This window comes from Girardinichthys multiradiatus, chromosome 23 (genome assembly GCF_021462225.1).
Source record: "Girardinichthys multiradiatus isolate DD_20200921_A chromosome 23, DD_fGirMul_XY1, whole genome shotgun sequence".
NCBI lineage: Eukaryota > Metazoa > Chordata > Actinopteri > Cyprinodontiformes > Goodeidae > Girardinichthys > Girardinichthys multiradiatus.
The window spans coordinates 43,351,285-43,376,337 of record NC_061815.1 but is presented as its reverse complement, the minus strand read 5'-3'; the positions used below and the strand labels follow the sequence as shown (position 1 = coordinate 43,376,337).

General features: G+C 37.6%; 1 protein-coding gene across 3 annotated transcripts in view; it reads right to left on the bottom strand.

Annotated features, from left to right (window-relative positions):
- Nucleotides 1-14,604: 14,604 nt before the first annotated feature.
- The window catches only part of cplx2 (complexin 2), an 88,928-nt gene continuing 78,479 nt past the window's right edge, over nt 14,605-25,053 (bottom strand). For all 3 annotated transcript variants that reach the window (XM_047354215.1, XM_047354214.1, XM_047354216.1), the window contains exon 4: nt 14,605-18,776. In XM_047354215.1, coding sequence (XP_047210171.1) covers nt 18,582-18,776 — 195 coding nt within the window. In that variant the 3' untranslated portion in view covers nt 14,605-18,581. The remainder of the gene's footprint in view (nt 18,777-25,053) is intronic.

Here is a 25,053-nt window from a genome sequence, read left to right as displayed (position 1 = left end):
AAACATATTTGGCAGCTTTCACACATCAATGGGGACAGAGAATGAGAGATCGTGAGGGTCCATGTTAGAAAAATTAATGAGATCTCCCAAGTATACCGTCACAGCTGGACTCGGACTGCTTCAGTGCACTCACTGGGGATCTGGCACTATAAATCTTATTTGCGCATTTTTGGATAACTATGGCACACGATATGCTTTAATATAGAGGAATTCCACCAAAAGCCCTGCAAAACTGCAATCCAAATACTTCTCCTGTAATTGTCATTGTGTAAGGATTAATAGTAAATTATATTCTCTATATATATTAAGTTCTGTATTATTCAGCATGACGGATTCTACCTGCGGTGAACTCCACCATAAAAGTCATTGCTGGAGGTGACTGCAGTTCCAGCTAAAAGACAAGAACATGTATGCCTTCTACATCAATGTTTCAGGGTCTGTCCATTCAGCTGGTCCCCACAGAGCAAAATGCACTTCTGATTTTGCTTCAGGCAACCAGCACATGGATCACAAGATGTGAAGAAGTAACCATGTTTACTGCTCTCTACTGTCAATGATCATTTAACAAGATCTCATGAAGAAATAAATAAAAACAAAATACAAATATGGTTATTAAATATTTAAGATCTGGATTTCTGCAAAAAAAAAAAAAACAACAACAGAAAACCGTTAAAATATTTGGAGAGCTCTGTAAGGTTTTCAGGGACATTATGTTACTTCCCTGAATGCAGGATAAATTTGTCCCTCTGCAAACTTTAATGTATTTTATTGGAATGTTGTTTCAGAGCAGCTCAAAGAACCACCTTCTTGTGAAGAGGAAGGAAAATGGTACGTGGTTTTCCCAAAGTTTCAAAATCTGAAAAAATGTGCTGTAGATTTGTATAACCCTCTTTACTCTAACAACCCTAAATAACAATCGTGTGTAGAGTTTTTCTGTTTTTTAACCCTATTTAATCTCAGTAGAGGTTTGTTTGACACTTTTTAATTTTTTTCTGGTTCAGTTCAATGTGTCTGGTAATTTTTAAACATTTGTATGCCTATGTATATGTACAGAGGAAAATTTGCGGACATTTGTGTGGTAAACATGTTGGTCTCAAATGATAGATCAGTGCAAAACACATCCTTACATGAATAACTCATATGGGATGGATATACTTATGATGGGATTAAAAATAGTGTTCTGCATCAAGTAATTTGCTGCACACATGCACATCTGTCTTATTGTCTTCAAGTCGTAAGCAGGATCAACACCTTGTTTAAAGAAATGCAAATGTTATGTGGGGATGTCTGATAAGATCCAGTACTCTCTTGCATGCATGTCTCTTATTTTCTTTTAACAGCATATTAAGAATATAATCAGCGTAGACACAAAACTAGAACATTACCAGTATGTGTTCAGATACTCTACACTCATTAAACAACTGCATTTCTGGTTTGTAACATTTAAGTGTATAGATGCATTACTAAACTGTAATAAAACAGAATAAATTTAATTTCTCAAGTGTCATTAATTACACTCAATGTTTAAACTCTCAAGATTAATCAGGATAATCAAGAATAAACTGAATATTTCAGAGGCCCATGAAAAGGTAATAGGAAATTATGCACGCACCAAATAAAAGTTAAATGAGCATACTGATTAAATGTATGAGGACTTCCTTCATGAGGGCAAGAAGTGCTCCAAGAACTGGCAAACATTTTCTAAATGTATTTTACTTTGTGCTGAGATATCTGATCCACTGCTATTAATTCAATTCAGTTTATTTATTATAGCGCCAATTCACAACACATGTTGTCTCAAGGCACTTCACAAAAGTCAGGTACATACATTCCAATTAATCCTAACAATTGAACAGTGCAGTCAGATTCAGTTATTTATTCAAATTGGATAAAAAAGTTTTTCTATCTAAGGAAACCCAGCAGATTGCATCCAGTCAGTGACTTGCAGCATTCACTCCTCCTGAATGAGCATGTAGAGACAGTGGACAGTCACTGGCGATGACTTTGCAGCAATCCTTCATACTGAGCATGCATGTAGCGACAGTGGAGAGGAAAAACTCCCTTTTAACAGGGAGAAACCTCCAGCAAAACCAGGCTCAATGTGAGCGGCCATCTGCCACGACCGACTGGGGGTTTGAGAGAACTGAGCAGAGACACACAAAGAATACAGAAGCACTGATCCAGGAGTACTTTCTATGGGAAGGAAAAGTAAATGTTAGTGGATGTAGTCATTTCATCTAGAAAGAAAGAACAGATAAACTTTAAGCCAGTTTTCAAGGTTAGAGTCTGAAAGAGAGCACATATAATTAGTTACAGTAAAAGCTCAGTCAATTGCTATATATAGGAAAGAGAAAGGGTCAAACACTGAAAGACAGGGCCAAGTGTACCATCTGTAGAAGGTGAGCATTAAGTTGTTGCCAGCAGAAGCTTGGACAATACCCCTCTCCAGAAAGGTGTCACAGGTAAACACAGAGTCAGGCCAGGTGTAGCTTCTAGGAAGAGAAAAGAGAGAGAACATAAAGTTAAAAACTGAAATAACAGCAAATAATGCAGAATTGGAGAGTAGTGTGAGAATGTAGCAAAGAGGGTGAAAGTGGTCATTATGTCCTCCAGCAGCCTAAGCCTATAGAAGCATAACTACAGAGATAGTTTCAGTTTATTTATTTATATAGTGCTTATTTACAACAATGTCATCTCAAGGCACCCCACAAAGGGTTCGGAACGGCGCGGGGCCGCCTGGGAGGCCAGACCAAACCACCGAGTGCCAGAGCCCGGCCACCCCAGAGCGGGCCACGTGTAGGGGCACTAAGTAAAATAATATACTGATAAAGTTTGCCCATCTAGAGCCCACTGATGGCCATTGTTATACTAAAAACCACAAGGATCGGGATACCTCTCTCTGTCTGACTGATTATAACCACTGGAAAAGAGGTCATACAGGTAGCAGAAATGGAGGGTGTGTTTGCACCTCAACCATAACTGAGCCGGTTTAGGCTAAACCTCACTCCCCCTTACTCCATCCAACAGGGAGGGAGGAAGGCGGAGGTAAAAAATAAGGAAGATAGCTCAGGATAACCTAAGCCACTCTAACTATAAGCTTTATCAAAAAGGAAAGTTTAAGCCTAGCCTTAAAAGTAGACAGGGTGTCTTCCTCACGGACTAAAACTGGGAGCTGGTTCCACAGGAGAGGAGCCTGATAACTAAAGAATCTGCCTCCCATTCTACTTCTAGAGACTCTAGGAACCACCAGTAAACCTGCAGTCTGAGAACGAAGTGCCCTGTTAGGAACGTATGGAACAATCAGATCTCTGATGTATGATGGAGCTAGATCATTAAGGGCTTTATATGTGAGGAGGATAATTTTAAATTCTATTCTGGATTTAATAGGGAGCCAATGAAGGGAAGCTAAAATAGGAGAAATATGATCTCTCTTTTTAATTTTCATTAGAACTCTTGCTGCAGCATTTTGAATCAGCTGAAGGCTTTTTAACTGCATTTTGTGGACATCCTGATAGTAAAAAATTACAGTAGCCCAGCCTTGAAGTAACAAATGCATGGACTAGTTTTTCAGGGTCACTCCTGGACAGGATATTTCTAATTTTGACAATGATCTGGAGATGAAAGAAGGAAATCCTAGAAACCTGTTTAATATGGGATTTAAATGACATGTCCTGGTCAAAAATAACACCAAGGTTTTTTACTTTATTACCGGAGGTCAATTTAATGCCATCCAGGTTAAGTGATTTAAATACTCCAGTTCAAAGATGACAACGTCTGTCTTGTCTGAATTTAGAAGCAGAAAATTCAAAGTCATCCAAGTTTTTATGTCTTCAAGACATGCTTGTAGTCTATCTAACTGGTTAGGCTCACCAGGATTTATGGATAAGTAAAGCTGAGTATCATCAGCGTAACAGTGAAAATTTATCCTATGCTGCCTGATAATTTGACCTATTGGAAGCATATATATAGTAAAGAGAATTGGTCCAAGTACTGAACCCTGTGGTACTCCACAGTTAACTCTGGAGTTTAAAGATTATTTATCATTTACATGAACAAACTGGAATCTGTCAGACAAATAAGATTTAAACCAGCCTATCGCTGTTCCCCTGATCCCTACAGCATATTCCAGCCTTTCTAAGAGAATATTATGGTCGACTGTATCAAATGCAGCACTGAGATCTAACAGAACCAGTACAGACACAAGTCCATTATCTGAGGCCATAAGAATATCATTAGTGACATTCAGCAGAGCTGTTTCAGTGCTGTGATGAGCTCTGAAACCTGACAGAAACTCTTCAAACAGGTCATTGCTGTGTAAATGCTCACACATTGGATTAGCAACTATTTTCTCAAGAATTTTAGATAAGAATGGAAGATTGGATATAGGTCTGTAATTTAAGTCATCTTGATCAAGGGACGGCTTCTTAAGCAAAGGTTTAATTACAACTACCTTAAAAGCCTGTGGTACATATAAATTTACTAAGGATAGGTTAATCATACCTAATATGGGGCTGGTAATCAGAACACTTCCTTAAATAATTTGGTTGGGATTGGGTCTAACATACAAGTTGAAGGTTTAGTTGAAGGTTTAGATGAAGCTATTAAGCATACAGCTGTTTCTGTTACTCTTTTTTAGTTGTGAGTATTATGTAATTAAAGGGTTTAAAACTGACAATTGTCTGTGTTTTTTGGTCATTACAAATGTTTCTGTCTAATGCTGGACGGAAGCGTATTACCTTCCAGATCTTTGGGAAAATCCTCTGTGACTCCACAACACCTCTCATTTGCAAAACAAGACTCAAACAGCGCAGGTCTAGACATGATGACTAGCAGCTCCCAGAAACAAGATGCAATTTAATCAACTTCACAGAAACAGCGCGCTGGAAGCTGTGTGTCAGGTCACAATCAGAAGCTGAGACCTCAGGAGTTTAATCTGAACTTTCAAAGAAATCCAATTAAAAGCAGGGACTAAAGAGACTAACTGGACATGAAAATACCCTATGTAACACTTCTGTACAATAAAAACTATGGTGTTTTCTTAGTATGGCACTTGGGGAAATAAGGGCTATTTGCAGCTGCTATTATCAAAGCTTTTGTGTGGAGGAAATGTGGATTTCTCTCTTGGCACAAAGACTCTTTATGTGCTCAGTTTGTTTTTCTCAGGTCATATTTGGCTGCTTTTTCTCTGGAGGAACGGGAAAGGTAAGTGTAACAGATAGGTGCTATGGACTAAGAACATTTCTGTTTTATATTGTGTGTTGTTGTGAACAGAGAGCAAATTAAACCCTCACTACGGTTCACTTTATGACTTGAAATATGGATGTGCAGGCATTTTCGGCTCTGTGCTGGAGTAACACAAAAATAAAGCTTGGCCTAAGGAATTGTAGGGGAGAGAGAGACAGAGAGAGAGAGAGATTTAAATTGCAAGTCGCTGCCCATGGAAACTTGGAATTCACTAATTTGCTTGCAATTACCTTTTAACCAACAGAACATTATATAGAAGCATTAATACTCAAAGACTGTGCACATTTACATTCTAATTTCCTTACATTGCCATTTGTTTGATGTTGCACAAGGAAGCTGTGTGTTTAAAACTTTCAAAACTGTCTAAATGCATAGTCTGTGCAAATTTCTGAATACGATGAAACTTACACAATAGTCTAAAATAATTATTTTAAATTGTTCCTGACATTTACTAAATAGAAAAAAATGGTAATCCTTATTGACCTAAAACACAAAATGTTTAGTCAGATTTAATGTCACAGTGAGAAAAAAAGGTTGTGTATCTTTTTATAATGTGTATGTAAATATCTGATTTTAACTGTATGCATGCATTTTAAAAACTAATTATGCAGTATATCATAGATTTTTAGACACTGTATAGGTCTTACACGTCAAGAAAGGCCCATCAGTTCTCTTCAATTCAAATTATAATGTGAAAGAGTCTCATTTGCTTAAAAAGTACATTCCTCCTCTGCATATATTTTTGTCCATCTCTAGATATTGCAACACAGAGTGGCTGATCTTCAAAAGGTTTTCGTGTATAAAAACATGTGCAAACTGGATTATGTGCGCAAAGCTGATCCACAAACTAGGTGCAGATCGAACTGCGTGTGTAAAAGAAGAGCAGCAGCGTGCGCAAACGTTTTAGCGTGTTTGCCTTCATGAATATGCCAAATATATGCTAATATACATGAATATATGCAAACTGTTCATGATGACAGCCAGTAACACACACAAAATTCTCATTTGAATAGGGAAGTCTGCACCACTTTTGCATCTGTTTTCCTTTGCGCACGCAATCTTTCTAGATCATCTGCAACACGCCCACTTATTACAAGTGCAATTTTCTTTTTGCACAAGCAATTTAGAGCTCCTTATTTGTAATCTGTCAAGATCAGGCCCAGAATGTTTTAAATCAAATTTGAGGCAGTTAGACAGCCTGCGACCTTTGAATTTTTCTAAACTAGATCAAACAACCACAGCTCAGGCCACGATTAAAGGGCATGTGGGTGGATTAACAGCTGCAGCAGCAGAGATGGGCTAAGGAGTCCCATATGTTTCAGCTAACAGGGTCATAATAAAAGCCAGTGCTCTTATTAAATTTTTTGAGCTTTTGCTTCATGGTAAACCTCATTCTATCCATAGGTTGATTTAATTTATACCACTCACCGCCAAAGGCTGCTTCAGAATCAAAATTCAGACATCAGGCTCGGAGCATAATTGTCTGTTATATCAAATTTCCATACATGGGTGCCAGTTCAATTTTGCACCTCAGCAGTGCTTAATGCAAAAAGAGCACCTTCTAGGGACGCACAGCTTAGATTCAGCTGAATGAATTCCTTTTATATGTAATGCATAATGTTTGAAGAGGGAAAAACAGATCTGTAACATTAAGCCTGAAGTGTTTTTTAACATATGACACTGAGCAAAAGTGTTTGAAAGGGCAGTCAAAGAAATACTAAGGTAAATGTGTCATTAAGAAACCAGAAATACATTAGCAGTAGGGCATTTTTTCTCAGGTTGTAGTTAGACCACTTTTAAAATTAAAATAGCTTTGAATGACTTTTTATAACTGTCATGATATGACATCCTGGGACTTGGTTTGTGTTTTTGTGTTAACTGTGTTTAGGTTTATGTTTTCCTTTATTGTTTATTAGTTCCACCTGTCCCCTCTGCCTCCCTGCCAGCTTGTCACACCTGTTCTTAGTTTCTGTGATTACCTGCCTTTGTTTTCTCCCTGTATATTAGTTGGTCTGTGTTCTTTGTTCCCCGCTGGTTTCTCCATCACTGTTCCTCGTCACTACCCTTGTTGATGTTCAGTTTTGCTATCTTGGAGAACTGAGTACTCATGTAGGTTTTTGGCTCTGAACTCGGTCATGTACCTGCAGTGATTTTTGTGACGCTTTTGACGGTTTTGGAATAAAACCTCAAGATTAACTCATCATGCGGCTGCCAAGCTCTTTTCTGCACTTTGGTCCGATTCAAACACTTAACGTGATAATAACATGCCCTATAAATACTGAAAGACGTTGCAGAGTGGCTAAAGATGCTTACAGCTAAATAAAAATAGGAACAAAGCACAATATTTTACTTGTGTACTATTTAATCAAATGTACGCTAAAACCACTTTAATATATTTCATCAGGATGTGATAGACCAACCCTACATAATCATGTAGTGGAAGAAAATACATTTTCTGCAAATGAAAATCTGAAAAGTGTGACATGCAGTTTTATTCAGCCCCTTTACCCTGATATTCTTAACTAAAACATAATGCAACCAACTGCCTTAAGAAGACAACCTGTGTGTAATTTAATCTCATTATAAATGTAATTGTTCTGTGAAGGCCTCAGAGGTTTGTCGGAGAACATTAGACAACAAACCACATCACAAAGACTAAGAACCACAGCAGACAGGTCAGGGAGAAAGTAAAGCAGTTTAAAGCCAGCTTAGATTATAATACAACATGGAAATGTTTGAACATCTCACTGAGCACTGTTCAAAACGTTGTGCACAGTTGTGCACTCCACAAAACTGGTCTTTTTGGAAGAGTTTTAAGGAGAAATACATAGGAGTTCTGGCTTGAAGTCTGCATAAGTCTTGTTGGAAAAACGGAAAACAAGTGAAATAAGGAGATCTGCCACAATTAAAGTTAAGCCCAACACACAACACGCAATGTATGGCGGGAAAACTAACAACCTGAACAAACCACTATGAAGCATGCTGGTGTAAGCATCATTATGTAGAACTCTTTTCTTTTACAAGGGCAGAGAGGTTTGTCAGAGTTGATGGGAAGATGGAAGGAGCCAAAGACAAGGCACAGTTTATTTTTATAGCATATTTCAGCAACAAAACAATGCTGGACAAATACCTGTTAGAAGTTACAAAAAACTTAAGACTTCAAGTAATGTTTACCATCCAACAGGACAGCAACTCCAAACATACAGCCAAAACTACAATGGAATGGTTTAAATAAAAGCAAATTTATATGTTAGAATGGCATATCCAAGTCTGAACCTAAACCCAAAGGGGAATCGTTGGCAATACTTCAAGATGTTTCCAGATGCTCTCCATCCAATCTGACTGAGTTTGGACTATTTTGCAAAGATGAATGGGCAACAATTTCAGTCTCTCGATGAGCCAAAAGACTTGCAGCTGTAATATTAGTGAAAGGTGGTTGTATGTATTGATTAAAGGGAGCTGAATAAAAATGCAGGCCATACTTTTTGGATTTTTACTTGTATACATTGAAAACCATGTGCATTTTTCCTTTAACTTCACAGTTACATGCACTACATTGCCTAGTATATAAAATCCCAATAAAATACATTTAAGATAGTTGTTTTAACTTGACGTTATGTGAAAAAAGCCAACAAGTATAAAACTGTTTGCACTGTCAGAAAAATTCAGTTTTATAGTTGGGAGATGGATTTTCTCTGAACGCATTATTTAAGCATTTCTTATCTAAAACATGAGCTGCCATAGTATTGAGGTTCTTCCTATTATTTCTCTGCATGTGTGAAAAACAAGTCAAAGCAACAGTTTCAAAAATCTTAATGCTTTTTGCTCTCACCTACACTACACCTAGTTTCCAAGTGACAACCACAACAGTGGCTGGCTGACAGCTTCACACAATGAAGGGTGTTTAACGCATGGTTGTATTTATAGACTGAACAAACGTTTTGTTGACACCCTTAAAAACCTCACCGTGGTTCCTACAATATTCATACCTTCAGTCTATAATGGTTTATTTGCAAAGAGATGAAGCTGATAAGAGCCAAATTATAAAGTGTAGATGTGTGCCAAATTCTTGGCATCATCATGTACCGGCTAGCAGCTAAAACCCAAAGGAGAAATGCTCACTAATTGAGGTCAGGAGTTCTCCTTACTGGACATTTAAACTCTGTTTTTAGCCCATTTTGTCTGCATTTTCTAACATGGCGAAATGGAGGACCATCCCCTTGGAGTGCTGTGCTTAAATTAAATGCCTTATAATATGTCAGACCTCTTGTCACCAAGGTGGATGGAAAAACAGCTCCCATGCCTATTGGTGATGTGGGTGAGCAAAGTCTCAGTGCTGCTTTATTCATTAAATAGACCTATAATAGCTTCATCTGAGCAGCTGCAGCAGCTGCTGCTGAGATTTCAAGTCAATGGACTTGTCAATCAGAGTCTCTCTGGGATGCAGCGATACCTTTTCAGGTCCTGTAGATTCAGAGCTGGTGGGTGGAGAAAGAAGCATTTTAAGTGTCACAGCAGTCAAGCAGCTGTCTGATGGAGTTGACATGATTCAGATTACCTCACAAAACTTCATTTAAATAACAACAAATGCAAATAAGAGCAGAATGTGTTGATAGAGGCTTGGTGCACACAGTACAAACATACAAATAAGCATGTCTTTAACTGTTTGTCAGCCTCTGTGTATTGGTCTTCTAGCAAAGGTATACAGCACTGATGGTCTTCTTGTTCACCTTAATGTACAGTTCAGCCACACCATCAGTACTACCGTGGGGGAAAAATATGTATTCAGTTAATTATTTTTTGCAAGTTTTCCCACTTGTAAACAAATGACCAGTCCGGTATTTTAATCAAAAATGTATACAAAAATACATAAAAGTTAGAAAATAGATTGTTGGTCACAGTGTGACGTACACATTTGTTCACCAAACACATATTTCTGTGTTGCCACTTGGCAGCTCAAAGCTTCGGCTCCCTCCACTGATTTTCAGTACGATTCAGGTCTGCAGACTGGGAAGGTTACTCCTTGTGGTCCTGAGGCACTGTTATGCTCAAAGAGCCGTTCATGACCCATCTTCTATAGGAAGGAAAGTTCTTATGCAAGGTCTTTTAGTATAGGATTGTCCTTTGGCCCTTCAGTGTGGTGAAGTTGTCCTGCCCCCTTATCAGAAATACAGTCCCAAGCATAATGTTATATCGTCTATTCAACCCCTCAATGCTTGATTAATGGGATCGTTTTGCTTATCTTTATCTTCAAACATGGTGAGTTGAGTTTATGCCAAAGTGGTCAAACTTTCTGTGGTCTTATCAGGCCACACTACGTTTTAATGTTCCTTCTTTAACTCGTTTAGATGTTCAGTGGCAAACCTGAACTGAACATGTACCTTCTACAGGTTGTAAAGTTAATTTATTTCAGTAAATCAATTCAGAAAGTGAAACTCATACTTTAAATAGATTCAGTATACATTGAGTGATATATTTCAATTGTTTGTTTCTGGTAATTTTGATGATTATGACATACAGCTAAGGAAATTACTGTTGTTTCGCAGCAGAAGATCTTGGGTTTGATTCCTGCTCAGGGTCTTCCTACGTGGAGTTTGCATTTTCTTATTAGTTTCTTTTTCTGTTACTTTTCAGTTATACTGTATTCGGTCTTTGTTTCCTAGTCCTCCCAGTCTGGTTCTCTTTATCTTAATTTTCCAGCCCCTCTTTATAGGTTAGCTTTTGTTATTGTTTACTTTTATTCTTGTCCTCGCTTCCTCTGCCTCATTCACAGTTTGTTCTTTCAGTATTGGTTTTTAGTTTCTTTTAGGGTCGGCTCACTATCTTGTCTTTAGTCCTTTTCCTCATTTAGTTCTATTAGGTTCACCTGCTCCCTCTGCCTTCCTGCCTCCTTGTCTCACCTGTTCTTAGTTCCTTTGATTACCTGCCTTTGTTCTCCCTCAGTATATTAGTTGGTTCTGTTTCTTTGTCCTTTGCTGGTTCCTCCGATCACATTACCTGATTTGCTCAGTGTTTGCTACGTTCCTACAGTACAACGCAGAAGTTTCGATTGTACTCATGCCTTAGCATCTGCGGTAAGTTCTGCTATGTTTTGCTTGTTCATGACTTGTGAATAAAACGTAAGATCACAATGAAGATGCTGCTGCCAAGCTCTTGCCTGCGCTTCAGTCCACCCCAAAACCACAACGTGACAGCATCTTTGATGGATGGAAAGATTATATTCATTCATTCATTCATTCATCTTCTATACCACTTATTCCATAGCGGGTCACGGGGGAGCTGGTGCCTATCTCCAGCAGTTTACGGGCGAGAGGCAGGTCAAGAATCCATCGCAGGGCAACACAGAGACATACAGGACAAACAACCATGCACACACCCATTCACACCTAAGGGCAATTTAGAGAGACCAGTTAACGTAACAGTCATGTTTTTGGACTGTGGGAAAAGCCGGAGTACCTGGTGAGAACCCACGCATGCACAGGGAGAACATGCAAACTCAATGCAGAAAGACCCCCGGCCGGGAGTCAAACCCAGGACCTTCTTGCTGCAAAGCAACAGTGCTACCAACTGCACCACCTAGAATCTGGAATCCATCAGAAGGATGGATAATACTTTTACTAAATTACTGTGTCTATAATATAAAGGTGTGGATGTGTAAAAATTTCATAATTTAGTTTTGAAAAGCCAAAAGACATTGTTTTTCGTTCCCAACAATGTGGCTGCAGCTCATCCCTAATGCTGCCTGAAAATGGTTAATATTGCCCCAATAGTTAAATCACTGACACCATTTTTGTAAAATAATTATAGATTATAATAGATTATAAAGTAATAGATTTTATCTTTATCCTTTTCTCCTAAAAAAAATGCCATTAGGATGATTGTAGATTATTTCACTAACAAACTATTTAAAACTGAAGATCAAAAGTGAAGCTTCAAAATATTTAAAATCTAATTTATTCAGTTTGTCTTCACTGCCAAAATCTGATCAATAAATTATGTTATCTAAACACAAGATTTTAACACAAAAAGAGAAATTACATTTTTTTACATAAAAAAGAAAATTAAAACTAACAATTGCGGTGATTGTAATCAGCTTTATTAATTATTAAAATAATGAAAAACGATAAATTGAACTCTGGTTGGTGCATACCAGCTGTGGTATATAACTGAGAGCCAGTGCCCAGCGGAGAGCGATTAATTGACAGTGACTGTTTCATGTCTACAGGACAGCAATAGAGCTATGACTCCTGCAGCCAGAGTGCTCTTAAGAGAACACAAAGGCAGCTTGGTCTGAAAAGGCTACCTCAAAGCATGAATACTAATGGAATTGATTTATACCTCCATTTCCTGCTGGTGTACTTAAGGAGGCAGTGCTCTTGTATGTTCAACAGCCTGAAGTGAAGAAAAAGGCAGCGACGCAGGCAAACCATCAAACATATGGTAGTCCTACTGCAAAAAGAACAGCCGGGTCTGTAGCCTTTAACATTGTCCAGTAGAGGTGGATTAGGTGAATATCAGAGCAACTCAATGGTGAAAAAGTAGCCACAGAAAACCTTGCTGTTGTCAATTAGTGTCAAAATGTAAGATGTATGATTGAAGGCTGGTTGCAAAGCCAACACAAATCTACATCTGGAGTATATTGCTTTTAGGAGGTCATGAAAATTCTGAAGTCAGTCATAACTCAGATGAAAATCAATATCAAGCTAGTGGTATTGAGTCATGATGTATCATGATCTATATTTTTGTTCCTGTTGCCTGTTTTAGTGCTACTGAACTAGAATCTGTAACATTTTTAGAAGCATTGGACTGTTTCCAAATGTCTGGATTATGGAGTAGTTGACACTTTCGCTTTATTGCAAGAAAGCAGCTAGTGATGCCGCTAAGGAGTTATCATTGGGAGCAAAGCCTAACCTTATAAACTCCCTGGCCCTGCCCACCATCCAGTCGCACAGTCAGGACCAAACGTGTTCATACCCCTGGCAGATTTAGGTTTAAAGCAATATAATATTTTGGAGTGGCCCAGCCAGAGTGCTGACTTCATTCTTATATATAATATATGGAGGGAGTTCAATGGCAAAGAGACCTTTGTGCCTCAAAGACTCGGAACTCCTCACTAAAGAAACCTTGTCCAAATAGTTGAACATCCATACTATACCTCCAACTGTATTAACTGTGAGAATTATAAAATAAAATGATCCCTCCCCACAATTTGTAATACAAAGAAGTCTAATCTTTTAATCTGACATTTAAAAACAAGAACAGTAAATCAATTTAGCTTGAATCCCTTGATAAATCTTATTTATAGTGAGTATTGAATGTATATTATTTATAAAGTGCTGTCCTTGACTTTTAATAAGCTGATATTGAATCAAAATGGGTCAAGATTTCCTTGCAAAAATTTAGTTTGGTCCAAGACAGAGAACAACACAAAGCCTACATTTTAATGCGCAGAGAAATAATTTTACTATATATGTATATGATTGACTGGGTTGTCATGTTTGAAACACAATATTAACAAGGAATTTTCACTGTAGAAATAAACCACATGGAAGATAAACTCCAATTTGCATTAATATGAACATTTCTATGACAGTTTAAAAATAGCACAAAGCTAACAGTCTTTGAAAAAGCCTAATTTATAATTAAAGCTTTATTAGGCATCAATTGAAAAATGTCAAAGCATGCCAGTTGATTGATTCTACTTTAATTAGCTTCTTTCAGTGTAGCAATAAAACATTTTTAAAAGTCGTGATTCCTAGTTCTTTTATGGATAGATTTGCATAATGTAGAATTTTGGGATATTCTCATATCACTGATGCACTAACAACAAACAAGCCTATATGGCAGAGCTGACAATGGCATCATTTTGATAAAATCACAAGTCAGGTCTCTCTTCAGTCATAATTTCAACAACACAGCATATTCCGTTTACAGCCCTTTTCACTTTTATTGATGTTAAAATTGCCCTGCGATGGACTGGCGACGTGTCCAGGGTGTACCCAGCCTCTCGCCCATAGACTGCGGGAGATAGGCACCAGCTTCCCCGTGACCCACTATGGAATAAGCGGTAGAAAATGACTGACTGACTGACTGATGTTAAAATCCCAGTTAAAAGAAAAAAATAAAGCCATTTTTAAATGAAAGACATGATTGACCGACAGAAACATTAGCATGTGATTTACACTAAAGGTCTTTGCATACTGATCGTCATGCAATGGGATGGTCCAAAACTGTAAGGTTAAGTCTTAGTCTCACAAATTAAGTGTGATCTTTCACCAGAATCCAGAAATACAGGCCTCTACCTGTCAGAACCCTGCAGTATATTGCAGTTTGAATGCAGAAACACAAGACTATGAAAAATTATATGAAATCACTTTATTTTCAGTGTGCGGTGATTCCATCTTTGCAGGAAAGTTACATATTGAAATATTTCTCTAAAATAGCATGCAGTGAGATTAACAGGTGGAGCTTTGAAACAGAGAGGACACAACGTTTATATCCACAACCTTGCCTAAATCGCACACCGAAAGCATGCATACATTTTTGTCAACACATAAGGAGGATACAGAGAGGAAGGGGGCGGAAGAAGGATTAGGAGATGTTGCAGTACAATGTAATGCACCAAATAAACATTTTTTTCTTTTTTCTTAAAACACCAGCCACCAGAGAACAGACACAGGACTGACAACAGACAAGAAAAAAACTGCACCAGAAATAGCATCTCCTCAACACATACAGAACAGAGAAGAGACAGATCCAAGAAGAGAGAAACAGCAGACAGTTACATTCAAGTCACATCAAAGGATTATTCTTCTAGAAGCCATGTTATTTATATTCAGGCAGTTTTTAAAACCTATTAATGGGTGTATGATTGACACAAATAAGTGACTTCCAATTGTTGTCCATTTTTGATACAACATGCACTACATAGCAAAATATTTCCCAATGACTTGGGCAGTTTGTTTGGGCAGTAGAAGAGCAATACATTTTCTATTTATAGGATGATAATGATAAATGTATTTATGATTGTATTTGATGGTATATTAGTTACAAATAGTGACTGAATTTCATAGCATGAGTCTGATAATTAATTTTGAATGCAAATCATGAATGCATCATTTACAAGGGCAGTATTTGTAGCTTTCTGAAATGTTCTAAGACCAAACATGTTCAGAAGTTAAAGGTCACTGCAGCCTAAGTTGCTAGAAGCAAGGAAACAAGGTTGCTAGCCAAGAAACTGTTCATTTAAAGGCAGTGGTTGCAGTTTCTAACATAATCTGGGACTGAAGATATTCTAAATTAAAGGTCGCTGTGATGCAAATTACCTTATTAGCAATGAAACTACCATCTTAAAGGCAGTAATTGTAGCTTTCTAAAACATTTTGAACAAAACAATAAAAGGTTCTCACCTGTGATTAAAGTAGCTTGCTTGCAAATAGAGTAACCATTTAGGGTGTTCTCACGTTGCTTCTTGGCAGCTACCTAAAGTATTATTGGGCAAAACGTTAAAAAATCAAGGTTAACTGAATGATTATTTGCTTGACGGCAATGACACTATGTTGCAAGCTATAAGGCTGCTTAATTCAGGGAAGTAAATTAAGTTTCTAAAATATTCTTGAGTTAAACATTTAAAAATCAAATGTAACTGTACAGTAACTCTAGTAATAAACTAGACTGCCAGCTATGAAACTGGTCAATGTATAGTCCTAGATACTAAAATATTATCAGGTTTAAACACAAAAAATAAATGTAACTAATTTACCTTAGATGTTGCTGCTCGACAGTTTTGCAGGAAACCATAATATTATTTAGCTGAACATTTTCAAAAATAATAATAGCTGTTGACTAGTTAAGTTGATAGCAGTGAAACTACTAATGTTTTTTAATAGTGATGCTAATTTAACAACAGCTGTAGTTAACTTCTACTAATCAAACATCAAGCTATAATACCTGAGAATATACTAAAACAAAAATGAAAACTCTTGTACTAAATCTGCTATCAACATCAATATTCTTTGGTATAATTAAATAACTGCTCTTATAGCTGAGATATGAAGCATGGAAACAACTATGAGATGGTTGACTGCAAACATACTCTTTCAACAGCGGCTGGCAATTTACAAATGCATTGAATTCACAAGATGTTAAATAAATGTGCTCATTACAGCAATGTTGTGTGGTATACTGTATTTTACATAACAACTGAATCACATTTAGAAGGAACAGGAATACACACATTGTGGCAAAATGTGTAGTTTTGAAAACCTCAGTTACGACTACACCTACTGTGTGCAAGTGGACCACAAAATATTTATTAAAAAATGTACCACAACATTTAAATTACTGTTCTCAGAAGCACATTGATGATTACGTAGATTTGATTTTGGACTTTCCTGTACATGGCAGCTGAAATTACCCTTTAATTAGCATTGGCACTCATGTCATCACTTTCACTGTAGATTAGATTGAATCTTTTATTTTTGATTGTTATAAAAGCACAGATAGATTTAAGGTGTACATTGTGATGTAAAAGTCTGAAAGGCAAAGAAGGCATTGACTGTGGCCTACTAGAATTTTATCTGTAATTAAGTGGATTACCAGCATAAATCTGGTGGAATGTCGGAAATATCTGGAATGTTTAACAAGACACTCTGGAATGAAGAGAAATTAAAAACAAATGCAAACAAAAATAAATCACTTTTAATCTTCAAGTCTACATTTGTGCAGCTTTTTACCAGAACAGAATATATGATGCAATGTTAAAAAAATGTATGATCATGAAGCTTTTAGGCAAAGTTTTGTGAATAATTTCCCATTGTGCTAGCGTACCCCATTAGATTACACTGTTTGTGTATGCCAGTTTATGTGTGATTAAAATACTTTAATGACATGAAGCAAATTGTCCCACCTTCCCTCTTTTTGCTGTTTTAATTGAACATATGGGACCTACAAAAGTTTCACTGTTACTACATCATGTCGACACACGTGTGCCTTTAACATCGACTAACACATTTAGGGGTAACTTTAAAACACAAAACAATGAAGATTGTCTGTTATTGCTGATTTTGGAACTATATTCCCACTTGTTAAACCAACAGACACAGGACAACTTCATTTTGAACAATATATTGCACTATTGTCACTGTCTGTTCACATATAGTGTGTACACAACGTAGTTGTGTTTGTAAAATTTTTTTTTTTTTTTCTTTTACAATGAAAAACACAGATATAGAACACTCAGCTTCAAATTAACCAGCCAGGTTAAACTTAAACACATACTGATTCAAAAGAAGATTAAATAACACTCGCAAACACAGATTTTCCTAAGTGACAATAATAACCAGTGAATTTCTTGAATTTATAGAATTTTACTCTCCTGCTTTAAGACAAGTTTTACATATGGAGAAAAACTGTCTCCCTGGAAGAACATTTTGTACTATAAGTCAGTAATCTCTTAATGTACAATGAAGTTGAATGAAATGTTTTACTTAAATAAGTCTTGAAGGACCATTTATTGCCTGAAATACCAGCATCTTCTCTTTCATCAGTACACATGAAATGGAATCCATTTATGCACCATATATACATCACCTCATAGGTATCCCCTGCATGCATACGAAATAAACAAATCGAAATATGTCATTACAAATAAATTCCTTCACTTCCTGGTTTACACGTTTCCAATATAGTGCTTATATTACACATTCACTGTGCACCAACGAGAACATGATGATCAAATTAAAGGTGAACGCCCACAATGGAGAACCAATAAAAATGCATGTATCTATATACACTGTATGTATCAAAGATCAGCAGGAATGTAAAAGGATAAAGGACATTTTAATTAAATTTAAAATGATTTGGATAATTCCCAAAAGTTAAAAATATGGCTTATACTCTTAGTTATCTTGTTAAATGTCGTATTTCACTCATATATAGTATTCTTTTATATCAATGAGGCTATTTACAAACAGAAAAGCGGTTGTTGGCGATGTTTGGACTTTTTCTGAGCAATGGGTTGAAAAGATGTTGTCAGATTACCTGAAAATAAAGAGATCTGTGTAGGTGTTTTTGTCATTTGTAAGACAGGATAATAGATTATCATGTCAGAAACTCTGTTCATGATATTTAAAGTATGAATCACTGTCTAAGATTGGCTAGATTAGCTCAAAGACAGAATCATGGCACGCTGCGTAATTCCAGGACACTTGGTATTTGGTTTAATGGGATGGGATGTGTGTGGACAAGAGTGTGACGGCAGGTGGGAGTAGGACATGCTGGTACAGCATTAATTAGGATGTTATAAGAGGTTAGCCGTATTTCTAAACAAAACCCTGTTACTTTTTATTGAACATATCCATCAGAGGGGCTGGGATGAATTTCATGACCGTATCCACGATGCTCTCCTCTTCCTCCTCATCACCACAGCCAGTGGGGACGGCCTTTTTAGGACGGGTAAGGCTGCCCTCTGAGGCTTGCTCCATAGCAGCTGCTGCCTCGGCTTCCTTCTCCTCCTTCTTCTTGATGCCATACTGCAGGAACAAGTGTGGAAACAAACAGTAGGTCAGATTTGAAAAGTATGTTTACATTTTGATTTAGAGAACTGCTTTCTGTTCACATTTGTTGCTTTACAAAAATAAAACAATGTAAAAAAAAAAAGAAACAAAACAGAAGATTAATGTAGACCCTGGGTCCTTTATCCTTTTGCCAATTTGTTCTCCCATTTCATGCCTGCACATTGTCCTTTCCTCTATTCCGACTTCTATTTTGTGGGGGGTTAATAAAGAGTTTCGTACCAATGTACTTAACTGTGTATCAGTTTAAGTATTTTAAAGAATACTTACTAAAGAATACCTATTTCTATATAATTGGTGTTGATGTTTATGTCATGGTTGGACTACTTTGCCCTTTAATGCAGTAAATACAATGTTTACAGTTCACCATGCACTAAAATGTATCAACAGCATTTGGGAGTAGCAGTTTTTATTGTTGGTGTATCTCTCCTGAAATTTGCTGTGCTTATGGGAGTGACTGTTGATGTTATAGATGATATAAGACTTTTTTAATTTGTGTTCGTGATGTCTGCTGCAAATCTAATTTCCTTCAGGTCATCAAAAAAAAAGGTGGTTATGAAAAATGACCAAAACTGTAAAGGTACAAAATGGCAAAAGGGCCAAATGAAAAAAAAAAGTTTTATGGAGCTGTTCCAATGTAATTTCCTAGATGGATGACTTTTCGTTGCTTTATTGTCTGCAAGTGAAATAAAAATCCATCCATCCATCCATCCATGTTTTGCTTATGTGGAAATAACAGGTCCAGGGGTGAAAACATAGACATCCCTCTCTCCAGTGATTCTCGCCTGCTCAATCTGGGGAACCCCTGGCCAGAAGGGTCATAAACGCTTCCAGTGGGTTCTTAGTCTGCTCATGGAGCCTCCTCTCAGCAGAATGTGCCTGGAAAACCTCCAAAGGAAGGCACATACAGGTCCTTCTCAAACAATTAGCATATTGTGATAAAGTTCATTATTTTCTATAATGTAATGATGAAAATTTAACATTCATATATTTTAGATTCGTTGCACACTAACTGAAATATTTCAGGTCTTTTATTGTCTTAATACGGATGATTTTGGCATACAGCTCATGAAAACCCAAAATTCCTATCTCACAAAATTAGCATATTTCATCCGACCAATATAAGAAAAGTGTTTTTAATACAAAAAACGTCAACCTTCAAATAATCATGTACAGTTATGCACTCAATACTTGGTCGGGAATCCTTTTGCAGAAATGACTGCTTCAATGCGGCGTGGCATGGAGGCAATCAGCCTGTGGCACTGCTGAGGTCTTATGGAGGCCCAGGATGCTTCGATAGCGGCCTTTAGCTCATCCAGAGTGTTGGGTCTTGAGTCTCTCAACGTTCTCTTCACAATATCCCACAGATTCTCTATGGGGTTCAGGTCAGGAGAGTTGGCAGGCCAATTAAGCACAGTGATACCATGGTCAGTAAACCATTTACCAGTGGTTTTGGCACTGTGAGCAGGTGCCAGGTCGTGCTGAAAAATGAAATCTTCATCTCCATAAAGCTTTTCAGCAGATGGAAGCATGAAGTGCTCCAAAATCTCCTGATAGCTAGCTGCATTGACCCTGCCCTTGATAAAACACAGTGGACCAACACCAGCAGCTGACACGGCAACCCAGACCATCACTGACTGTGGGTACTTGACACTGGACTTCTGGCATTTTGGCATTTCCTTCTCCCCAGTCTTCCTCCAGACTCTGGCACCTTGATTTCCGAATGACATGCAGAATTTGCTTTCATCCGAAAAAAGTACTTTGGACCACTGACCAACAGTCCAGTGCTGCTTTTCTGTAGCCCAGGTCTGGGGAATGCGGCACCTGTAGCCCATTTCCTGCACACGCCTGTGCACGGTGGCTCTGGATGTTTCTACTCCAGACTCAGTCCACTGCTTCCGCAGGTCCCCCAAGGTCTGGAATTGGCCCTTCTCCACAATCTTCCTCAGGGTCCGGTCACCTCTTCTCGTTGTGCAGCGTTTTCTGCCACACTTTTTCCTTCCCACAGACTTCCCACTGAGGTGCCTTGATACAGCACTCTGGGAACAGCCTATTCGTTCAGAAATTTCTTTCTGTGTCTTACCCTCTTGCTTGAGCGTGTCAATAGTGGCCTTCTGGACAGCAGTCAGGTCGGCAGTCTTACCCATGATTGGGGTTTTGAGTGATGAACCAGGCTGGGAGTTTTAAAGGCCTCAGGAATCTTTTGCAGGTGTTTAGAGTTAACTCGTTGATTCAGATGATTAGGTTCATAGCTCGTTTAGAGACCCTTTTAATGATATGCTAATTTTGTGAGATAGGAATTTTGGGTTTTCATGAGCTGTATGCCAAAATCATCCGTATTAAGACAATAAAAGACCTGAAATATTTCAGTTAGTGTGCAATGAATCTAAAATATATGAATGTTAAATTTTCATCATTACATTATGGAAAATAATGAACTTTATCACAATATGCTAATATTTTGAGAAGGACCTGTAGAAGACAAATTTTTCAGAGGGAAAAGACTCTCTTCTTTTGATTTACCATAGGTGAAAGCCAGAACGTAGATGAACCGACACATCAAGAGTACTGCTTTCTGGGTCAGCCTCTTCTACACCCCAACAGACTAGAGAACTGCTTGTATTACAACAAATGAGAACCCAATATGTCTATTCATTTCCCACTTCATCTGAAAGTTAAAAACACTGCCTTCAAATTCATATATATGAGGAAATCACGAAAAGGCAACCACACTGCTGACCCGGCAGTTTAAAGAACCAACTTTAATCAGCCATGACTGCCTCACTTTATTGATATGCCTTAATCTTCAGTGGTTTGAGATCTCCAGTTGATCATAACATTAAAATAAACCAGAGGTGTTAAGAAAATCAATACAGCCGAACAAGAGAGAAAAGGTTGAAGGGCACAGGAAGGTCAGCAAGAGGAGTAATGCTTAATGTAGAGGCAGAATAAAGAAACAACATCCAGCCTTCTCCATGATCTCTTTGCTTCTTTGCCCCCCCAGACATTTATAGGATTCTGGAGCCATAAATATTTTAGAGGAATGATATTACTAAATTATCAGCATTTAGACTGAACAGAGGCAGTCAAAATGTTTGTTTGCATTTTTGATTTAGGTTACAAGGATGTCTAAATGAGAGGATATGAAGATGCTAAATGATCTTCCTGCCAAGCTAAAGACTTGTCAGAGGAGGAGTCTCTGCCTAGAATCTACAGTATGATTTGCTTGGTCCATCTACCCTCACTGGCCACTTGTTAGGCACACCTATTGAGTTGCTTTTTGCAAATGCATATATGCATCTATAGGCGATGCCTAAAATGCTGACCTTTGACTAGGGCATGGTTGTGGGTGCCAGGTAGGCTGGTCTGGCAGTGCTGATCTGCTGGGATTTTCATGCTTAACCATCTTTCAGGTTTACACAGAATAGTAAAAACATACAGCAGATCTAGTCAGTGGAAATTGGGCCTTGTTGATGTCAGAGATCAGAAGGGTGGGCTGGCTGGTTTGATATGATAAAAAGGCAAGACAACCTCAAATAACCAATCTTTACAATCAAGTCATGAGGAATACCATCTCTGAAGGCAATATACATAGAACTTTGAAGCACGTGCTACAGCAACAGCAGACGACACTAGGTTCCCCCACAAGCAACTAATGAGATGGTATATTCTGATTGTAGGGTCAAAATCAGGTATAAACATGAAAGCATGAATGCATCCTGCCATGCATTGCAACCGTCCATGATACTGTTGGTGGTGTGATGGTGTGTGGGATATCCTTTGGCATGCTTTGGGCCTCTTGGAACCAACTGATCATCATTTAAATGCCTCAGTCTACCTAAGCATTGTTGCTGACCATGCCCATCATTTATGACCACAGTTTACCCATTTTCTGATGGCTACTTCCAGCAGGATAATGCACCATGAGTTTACTGTATTACAATGGCCTCCAAATTCACCAGATCTCTATCCAATAAAGCACTGTTGGGATGTGATGAATTGAAAGATTTGCATCATAGAAGTGCATCTGACAAATTTGGATTAACTGCATGATGTGTTCATGTTAATATGAATATAAATCTCTGTGGACTGCCCCATTCTAATGCCCGAAATGAGCTTCCTTGGTTATAATCAGCTTCATCCTCTAGGGAAAGCACAGAGTTAAGTCATTGTTTTTCTGTATTAGGGAGTCAATTGAGGGGGTTAGGGCTCATTTTGCAGGCTTTCAGGGCATGCCGCACTGACAGGAGTATGCCCCTGCAACAGATGCAGAATTTGCTGAAGGTATCAGCAAATTCAGTAAGTTAGGGAATGCCTTGGGATCCACCAGGAAGAGTGTAAGATTGTTGCTGTGAAGAGAAAGTCCTTCATTTTCATCATGGCCCTCTTTTCTCCTTGAGCAGATGTTGGTTAAGTCAGGTGATTGGATGCATAATTTATCATATACAATGAAATATTGTACAAACAAGATGCCTAAACACACAAAAAGGCAGTTGACCGAGGAGTAATAGAGGGAAACATGTTCAGGAACCAGTTATGGTTTTTATAGCTACAAGAGGGAACCAGCATCTTTCTGGGTCTCTCTGCCAAGGCATGGTAGTTCAATTAAGGTACATCTAAGTTGGACTAAACTTGTTCTTTAAGTCAACACAATTTCTCTCATGTGATCTTTAGCAAATATTGGTTTTCTTGTAAGAAAATATTAAATAATAGAAGTCTTTGCCATATGGCCAATGGCAAGTTCAGAAAATATTAATGAAATATTACTTACTTTTAAAAGAACAGTTTTCATTTTATATTCTTCATGAAAGAGCTAACTAATGCCTGCAGATATAAGGATTTATGTAAAAGAATTATTATAATAAAAAGCTAAAAACCTGAGAGAAGCTTCTTACATCCCCACAAAGGCCAGTCTGCTCTGATTGACATCAGGTACTAGCAATGCAAATTAACTTATAATAAACAAATACAATTAAATGAAATAATACACCTATCAAGAACACTAGACCGTATAATAATGCAACAGTTTAATCAACTAACATGGATCATGTCTGAGCTTTTAAATATAGCATTTGTTTTTCATTGTCTTTTTTAATATGCCTAATTAATGATTGGATCTTAGAGATGAATTAAATGACAAAGTCATAAGTTTTAAATATAGAATTTGATTGTCTTATAGCAAGTTTGAGAAAACATTCATCCAAAACTGTACTCAACAGTAGCGGTCACATTTGAAGTTAACAGATGGAGATGATAAGAGCAGAAATTCAACAAAACAGTTTAAAAAAATAGCAATAAAATCAAATCATCCCTTTAGGCCAAATGCTTTGACCAAAAGTTGTAAGAATAAGAATCAACATATAACTTGGGAACTGTTTCCAACAATTGAAAGACCACTGATGCGATTGTGTATTAAAATATCTCTGCTGGAGGTCTTGTCTGTGCTTTTCCCTCATGCTGCTTCAACTCGGCCTTCTCCAATCTGTCTTCTTCAGACTCTCTCTTGCTCTCAGGCTTATTCCAAAGCAACAAAAGTTTTGCATTAGTTGAAGTGAAGAACGTCATGCTTAGTCAGCCCCACTCCACTCACTAAAATCAAACACTTCCCAAAGATATGCTGTCGAATCACACTTTCACTCCCATCTTTTTTCCCCTTCCACTGTTTACGCATTGCAGTTCCGAGCAGATTTCCAAACTCTTTAAAGAGTGTTCCTGTCAAACATTTAATGCATTATTAGCAGCTTCAAGAGTAATATTTTACTAGAAGCTGGATCAGGGTAATTAAATATTAATCATGAATGTATCAAAGACAAGAACATCTTAGCAGTATGAAATATCATCAGTAAAATACAGAAAAATCAATCCATTTAAATCTTAAAGGGGCTAATTTTGGTTTTATGCATAGATTACCTAATTTGAGCTAATAATCTTAGTTAGACTGCAGAGGAATGCATAAAGCTTAGGAGATGGACTGTTCTTTATTTGCCAAAGAGCTCCACTGGATTTTGTTTTGGCATCTTTCGGCTACCAATATAAATCCCCATAATCATGCTTTCATTCACAGCTCTAAGTAAGAATATGAAAGTACAAGTCGTCTATTGCTGTGTTCAATAGAAATGGTTTCATCTGAATGCTAATATTTTCTATGATGGACCAGATTTAAGCAGATCATAATTGTAAAGTGAAAGGAAGAGGGTACATGGTTTTCAGATTCCCTTTTTCACAAATGTAAATG